The sequence below is a fragment of the Mytilus edulis genome, chromosome 9 (assembly GCF_963676685.1).
Source record: "Mytilus edulis chromosome 9, xbMytEdul2.2, whole genome shotgun sequence".
NCBI lineage: Eukaryota > Metazoa > Mollusca > Bivalvia > Mytilida > Mytilidae > Mytilus > Mytilus edulis.
In genome coordinates, this window is record NC_092352.1 from 15,591,386 (window position 1) to 15,599,839 (window position 8,454).

The following is an 8,454-nucleotide window of genomic DNA, read 5'->3' on the forward strand; positions in this document are numbered from 1 at the left end:
TAACTGTGTATATCAATGCTTCCTTCTTGTGAAAAAGCTTTATTCTAGGTTCATTCATATGAATTTTCTTCCACGATAAATACGATTTAAAATGTGGTGTTATTTCCTCGTTTATGCCACATTTTTATTTTTCAATAATGGTAAAACTGAGAAAGGAAATGGAAAATGTGTCAAAGCGACAGCAATCCGACCATAGAGCAGACAACAGCCAAAGGCCACCAATGGGTCTTCAATGTAGCAAGAAACTCCCGCCCCAGAGGCATCCTTCAGCTGGCCCCTTAAAAAATGTATACTGTCTAGTTCAGTGATAATGGACGTCATACTAAATTCCGAATTATACACAAGAAACTAAAATTAAAAATCATATAAGACTAACAAAGGCCAGAGGCTCCTGACTTAGGACAGGCGCAAAATTGCGGCGGGGTTAAACATGTTTATGAGATCTCAACCCTCCCCTATACCTCTAGCCAATGTAGAAAAGTAAACGCATAACAATACGTACATTAAAATTCAGTTCAAGAGAAGTCCGAGTCCGATGTCAGAAGATGTAACAAAAGAAAATAAACAAAATGACAATAATACATAAATAACAACAGACTACTAGCAGTTAACTGACATGCCAGCTCCAGACCTCAATTAAACTGATTGAAAGATTATGTCTTCATCATATGAATATCAGGTACATTCCCTTCCGTTAGGGGTTAAGTATCATACTATGATCATACAATATATGAGAAGAACATAACCCGTGTCATGCCAACAACTGGTTTTTTTTTTTAAATAAATGTGTTTAGTTCCGATGCAAGGACCCTATTAGTGAATCAATATTAAAGCCAAAATATGCAATCTTTAATGACCTGACAAGCTTTTGAGGTGAATACTGACATTTGTGTGCTTTGTAAAGAATATTGCCATACAAGATTGGATGTGAAATACCTGAACGTATAAGATGTCTGCATGTTGAGTTATATTTACGAATTATTTCCTTATACCGATGATAAAATTTAGTAAATGTTTTGACTAGTTTGTGATATCGAAAACCCTGGTGTAATAACTTTTCAGTAATACATAAATTTCTCTCGCTAAAATCTAAAACGTTGTTACATACACGAGCGAATCGTACAAGTTGAGATATATAAATTGCCTACTCTTTTTTTCTTGTGCTTGCAACAATTCTCTTTTTGTAGTTTCAAATGTTTACACAAATCTATTGTTTATCAATAAATTATTTAATATGATTTCAGGTTAAGGTTTAAGCAAAAATCATAATTTATGTGACTGAGAGATCATTTTTTGCAAGACCAATGTAATACTAATATCTACTTTTAAAATGTCTACTTTGATGGTCACTGATCTTTTATCCAAAGGATAGCAAATTCAATGAGATTACATATAACATTAATATGATTAAAATCATAATTCGTAGAACTCTTACTCATTGTAGCAAATCATAACTGTAATTTTAAATTACTTCAATCAAATAACACGACCTAGCATTAAAAAAAAACTACTTGAGAGCTCTATGGTACCCATGTGAATTTCAACTGTTCTCCTAAATAACAGATCATGAACATACTTCAAAAATACCGCAAATGATAAAAACAAGTGGAGATTGAAATATCAAATTCTACAGCATACAAATGATAGCACAAAAAGGTCACTGAAATCAGATTTTAGAAATTATTCTGATGATTCGACAATTTGACAAACTATAATGTAATTTACAGAGTGTCAAACTGTTATAACAGCAATTTGCGATCTATGCGGCTATACTGATACAATTGAGTACAAATGTATCAGCAATAAGAAACACAAGGCTTAACATTATACGTTTTTTTTTTTAGATAAAATTGAGAATGAAAATGAGGAATACCGGTATGTCAAAGATCCAACAACTCGACCAAAGAGCAGATACCAGATAAAAGGCCAACAATGGGTCCTCAATGCAGCGATAAAATCCTGCACCCTGAGATGGGCCTCAGCTGGTTAATCTGTCTTTGAAAAACAATGAACTACAGCTAAACTTACCATTGAGAAGTGCTATCCATGGTAAAATTGATGTAGTTGTTTTATAAAAGCGCCTAGACATTGTCAAACATTCAGTTGCCCAAACTGAACGTACGAGTGGTTCCTTATTCGTTGAGAATTATACGTTTCTAAGCTTCCGTGGCAATGAATTATTAATGAAATTTTAGTAAGCAATTCATCGATTATCAACGCATTTATAAAGATAAACAACACATTGATACTTTTGTCTTTCTAAATATCATTTTCCAGAAAAGGTATCATTTATTCTTCTATAGTATTGATGTATATAAGTCTTATATAAACAAAGCTTATTGATTTTGTCAATTTTACACTAAAATCTTTACCGTTTAATGTATTTTCAATCCGAAAGAACTGTTACGTGACAATTATGAAAAGAAACTCAAAAATATATTTATATTTTACATTCTACAATTCTGTTTAACTGGTTTGGAACAGAAATAGAAAAATGATCTTTGCCAATCACTATAGTAAACTTCTCTTGATACAATTAGAACAATGTATACATGTTTTTAAATCTGAAGCTTCTTTTTTACTCTATTTAGGAGATGACTGTATTGTATTTTAAACCCTGACGGCATCAAATCACTAAGTTATATATATAGACTTTGTCTTACATTAATTTGTAGGATCCTTTACTATAGATAATTTAGCTGATCTGTAAAAAATAACATCTTCATGCCTTATATATCATGTACTGTAGTACGACGCTAGATTAAAACTGAAGTGGAAAGGTAACATCCGGCCACCGAAAGCTTCATTTTTATGAAGCCCAGGTGGTCGTGTGGTCTAGCGCGCCGGTTACAGTGCATGCGATTTGGTGTCACGATATCTCAGTAGCATGGGTTCGAATCCCGGCGAGGGAAGAAAAAAAATTGCTTTCACAGATTTTACATTGTTGGGTTAATGTTTAGATGAGTTATATATATATTCATTAAATAAAATAATAAGATAAGTAAAAAATTAACAGTTACATTCTATCGATTTCATCCTTCCATTGGGACTCTTCAGGATAACTGATGTAGTGTCGTTATAGGCTACGTCGTTAAGGAGGTTTATGACTATGAATATATATATCTGCACATGTGAAAATTATTTTTTACGCCTATATATATATTTTACGCCTATATATATTTATATAAAACGTCTGAATAGTAGTCAACGATTTTCCCCACGAGGGCGCTGGATCGTTACGAGTAATATATATATATATATATGTGTATTGAATGCATATGTTAACTTTCTTATTCATATAGTTAAGATGTATGTAAAAGCTCTTTTTGGCCTAAAATTTTAATCAAGATTTCAAGATTTTTTCTTCTAAACAAACAACACTAAGATAAGACATAAACTACTAACGGTGTTTCTGAGCTCAAAACGCCGAATACATTATTTTGATTGGTTGATATCTGAATCTGAGTACCATTATCGAAATTTGTAAATGATTGTAAAGAGAGCCGAAAGATACTAGAGGGACATACACTCATTAATCATAAAATAAACTGACAACTCCATGGATAAAAAAGAAAAAGACAAACAGACAAACATTTATTTTAGTACACAAAAACACAACACAATTCCCACCAAAAACTGGGGGTGATATCAGGTGCTCCGGAAGCCGGGGGTAGCAGATCAGGTTGCACATGTATCACCGTCGCGTTGCTCATGTTAGTACAAACTCGATAACAAGTCTAATTCGGTAAGGTATTACTGTCCTCAGAAGGCATAGTATAAGTTACCGTATATATCATTTTAATCTTACCGACTTTCTTAACATGTGGCATTTAGACTAGTGGTCTATCAAAATGATCGAGTCTTTCATACCGTTTATTTAAAGAACCTACTTCCATTGTTCATTTAAGAATCAAATGCCAACAATAAAAATCTTGTTAGCTTTAAATGTGTTCTAATATGGGATATACACGGTCTCCACGCGGTTGCTTTTGACCAATCATATTCCTAAAAATGTATATGAGTTAAGATAAACAGCTGGAATCCCAGACAGCAAAAACTAATTTTTTAGTACCAGACAATATCGTATCAAAAATCTCTAGTAGTTTCTGGAGGCAAGCGTTTATCATCTTATCTGTTTCGGATAATAAAATCGTGCCTACTGGCATTTTGATATCGACTACTGCAATTGTAAATAATGGAAAACACGAAGCAATGAAGCTGGCTTTTTTTTTTAGCTTATAGATAGTTGTACCCCTAAATATTTATTTTAAATAGTAACAAAAAAAGCATGTTACACCATTCTGAATCCGGTTCTTTTGAATGAAATGTAAATAACTTGACCTAAGTTTCGTGGAAAATGTCTTTTTCGATGTAATAACATCCCGCTCCCTTAAAGGTAGTATCACATCTCAACATTAGTTTTATGCTATATGCGATTTTAGGATAATAATGAAAAAGAAATAAATTTACACTGTAAGAAAAACGTAACTTACATTGACATATATTTCCGTTCAACTTCCACTACGACTACTTTTAGATGAGTAGAATTTCCATAACTAAGACTAACAAAAGAATCTGAATAATGTCAACCTTCAGTGATTCTAATAGTAAAATCGTCAAATTATTTGAATGAATATCAATATACAGCCATCAATGATTTTAGTACTCTTTTTATGATAATCTACTCCAGTAAATAAACCGTTAATTATTAATAGGATTCAATAATAGTGTAAAAAGTCGTCTGGTGTAACATTGTCAATGATATATTGTAGCGAAGTTTAATAAATTATAGTATCTTTTATTATATGAAAATAAAAAGAAATAGAGAAAACACGAAGCTTTAAAAAAAAGATTGGACCAATCTTATATTTTTTTCTGCCAACTTGGAAATTGCATACAACTGCAATGAAATGGGAAAAAACACATTTTTGTCGACAAACTCATGAACTAGCTTTTTTACGTTTATAAGAATATTATTGAAGGCTAGTGCTTTTTGATATTTAATGTGAAACTCGAATTCGAACCATGAAAAATAACCTTGATATCACTTAATTGCCACAGGACGTTAAGTAAATATTTAGTCACAAATAATTTCCCTCTCCTTGATTCATATTTGACATAGACTAATTCGAGGTTCAAGCTTTCTACTTAATTATAAAAACAGTACATATCAGCTTTCATCAAGTATGAATACACAGTTTTAAATAGGCCATTAGACGGCTCATATGAAAATCAATGCACATGATTGAAGCATCGGAAAGTTTAAGAAAAACTTTAAAGTTTCAGAATTTCATATTGAATATATGCATGAATTTCGATCTATGTGAGTGAAACCCCATGATAATATTTTAAATCTTATTTCTATCAAAACACTTAAATATATATCAATAAAATGGGGCATAATAAATCTAATTCCATACACTAACGTGATTTTATTGTGTAATATTTGCAAGGACGGTTTTATTTGTACAATATGTTATTGTAATGTTTGTATATTACTTGAACCGTTTAAATATTTTAAACATTTTTTTTAGAGGAACTTTACTTTTGTTATCATGAAGAAAAATTTATTTCACAATAAAAGTGAGACCAAACGTGTTGTCTTCAACACGCATGTAGGGCATAAAATTCATCTAGAAGGTATATGAGGTTAGAGAAATACGTCGTATTTGTCAGTGTACGGCAACCCAACGGCGACACTCATCTACTCCAACAACTACTAGAGGTCAAAAGAAGACCTGCAGCAATTGGTTTGTCTATACAAAAATTTCAATATATAAATCGCCCAGAATAAAAGAAATAAATTCCGCCCGAGAGATGTTATTTTTGTGTGCCTTGGATATAGCGTTATCAAATTTAATCTGGTTATCTTATGATATATTACACAGAGGTAAACGTGCAGTACATATTTCCTAACAATCTTCCTCATCTATGGTGAGATACAGTTTTTAAAAGTATTAAATTAAATGCAAAATCGACAATTTATTTTTAACTGAGAATGTACATATATACCTATGTCAAGGTCACAAAAAGGAAAATGTATGTAAATAATGTTAGACGTTTAATTCAAAGTAAAAAAAAAACTAATTGCAAGTCAAGACATGAAGAGTAAAAAAAATAACAAACAAACGAAAAACCATAAAGAAGCATGAAGCCATTATGTGTATGACAATAAAAAGACGGTTTAAATGAAAAAGTTAAAAGTAATATTGGTTGGTTTTAAGAACGTGAAATGATTGTTGCGTATAAATCCAATTTTGATTAAAGTTTATAGAAGAATAGATAAGAATTTATTTAGTATTTAAATAATTGTATTTTGTGAACTGGAAAGTTTAGAAAAAAAGTTTCCACGAACAGTTAAAATTTGTATCGTTTTCTTACTAGACAAAGCAGTAGGTATAGTTAGTGGTCTTTTTGGCACGAAATAGTAATTAAGTCAATTATTTCAAGATTAAAAGTGTTGATGCATGTATACGTATACGAAAATTAAATATAAAATATTTTGTCGATCTCTACATGTTAAGCTTTGACATTTATTATTGAATACATAAAATATTAGATAAACTCTTCTGGATTCAAAACACAATTAGGCATATAAGGGACAAGCAGAAGCAGGCCTCCGGTGCGGGATTTTCTTACTGTGTTGTAGACCCATTAGTGTTCTTCGACTGTTTTCTGCCTTTTTGTTGGTTCGTTGCCTCTTTGACACATTCCCTATTTCCCTTCTCAATTCTATATGAACAATAGTATAGTCCGACAAACTAAATATGGTTTGTAGAAGGCTCTTATTATGCTAGTATAGGTAAATGCTTTTTATTTTTCCTATACCCCTCTCAAAAGCAACAAAACAAAGCAAAACAACTTTTGGTCAAATTGGCAGATTTACATTGAATTTGGTAGAAAACCAAAATTTATGTTATTTATGACGTCTTAAAACTGCGATTTTTCATTTAAAAAGAATGCAAAAATTAGTGAATGTTTTGTTATCTGTCGAAAAAACTGAATAGATTTAACAATATTCCATAAGACTAAATACAAACGAAACTTTTAAAATCTGTCTTAAAAATGTCTACACATACCACACGACAGAATCCACTAATAGTGACAACAACAATTAATGCATATTTTGAATTTAGTTAAAAATATCTAGATTTGTAGGTCTATGCGAGATTTTTCCTACTGATTATACAATTTTATTTTATATTTATGTAAATTTCGTTCGAGTTTTACCACTTATACATAATCAAAGCATATCAGTTTCATGTTCAAAACATGCATTTCCTGTGTAATAATGCATGCAGCAAAATTAATCGACATCTTAAATTACAACAACCACATTACATAGAAAGTAAAATACAATATATATATATGTCATAGTTTATCGAAAATACAGGCAGAAAAATGTTATTAAAATAGAAAAATAATACTCACTTTTTGATTATTTCTTAATATTTCGAGAGAAAAATATAAGTGCAGCCAGTAACACAGAGTTAAATTCTTTTATGCCAAGAACACGTTATGTTTGGGTATTGTGGAACTCGATATGTCAAAATATTCCATAGGACATAATCCAAAATTTTGAATTTGTTTAAAAAAATAAACACATGTATTTAGATTTGAACTGAAATGTATGCGATATCCTGCCTACTGATTATAGTAATTTTTATTTTAATATTCTTAAACCTGTGGTAATCTAAGCGTATCAGTATCATGTTCAACATATGCATATTGTGCGCAATAATGCATGCATTAAAATTAGTCGACATCCAAAATCACAAAAATCACATTATATAGAAAGTAAAATAGATATAAGATAGGTCATAGTTTATCGAAATTGCATGCAAAAAATGTGGTTAAAATACAAAATTCATACTCACTTTTAGATTATTTATACACTTTTTGTCTTCTTATTTCGAAAAAAAATATAAGTATATCCAATAACACAGAATTAAAAACCTTTTATGCCAAGAAAACGTTTAGTTTGGGTATTACTTAAGTCTTATTAGGTCATTGGCTATTGGACCGTGTATAATTTCAGAAGCTTTCTGTTGTTGCCATAAGAGAAAGCCATACAGACATTTAACAAACATCAGGCTATTTAAAATTACGAATACATACAGAACTACTTCTCATTATAAATTGTTCAAATTGTTTATGTATCAGATTACAAGTGAGGTTTAAAATTATAAGGTAAAGAATTGTGTTGGACATTCAAGTGATGACGTACTATACCGTTTTACGTCTGTCACGATTTTAATAAACTTTGCATGCATTCATTTTTTTAAACAGAAATTGAATTTGATTATCATTTCATAGCAAAACATATTATTGGGTTTTTTCTATACCTTACATAATTGCAATAATCTATTCTCACTGTAGTTTCATCCGTCTGTTTGGTTTTAATTTCAACCGTTCGATCTTACTTATATATATCTAACCTCTCCCAAAAAACTG

General features: G+C 30.7%; 1 protein-coding gene across 19 annotated transcripts in view; it reads right to left on the reverse strand.

Annotated features, from left to right (window-relative positions):
* LOC139487692 (transmembrane channel-like protein 7) overlaps positions 1-8,158 on the reverse strand; it is a 65,739-nt gene extending 57,581 nt beyond the window's left edge. For 6 of the 19 annotated variants that reach the window (XR_011655862.1, XR_011655867.1, XM_071272671.1 and 3 more), the window contains exon 1: positions 4,494-4,577. Coding sequence is in view for 9 of the 19 variants with exons in the window: in XM_071272662.1 (XP_071128763.1) it covers positions 2,029-2,089 (61 nt within the window). In the remaining 10 variants the exon portion in view is untranslated. Of the gene's footprint in view, positions 1-2,028; positions 2,105-4,493; positions 4,578-7,431; positions 7,624-7,877 lie in introns of those variants that run through there. The other 13 variants (XR_011655861.1, XR_011655859.1, XR_011655864.1 and 10 more) reach the window with 6 other exon arrangements.
* Between the last annotated feature and the right edge of the window lie 296 nt (positions 8,159-8,454).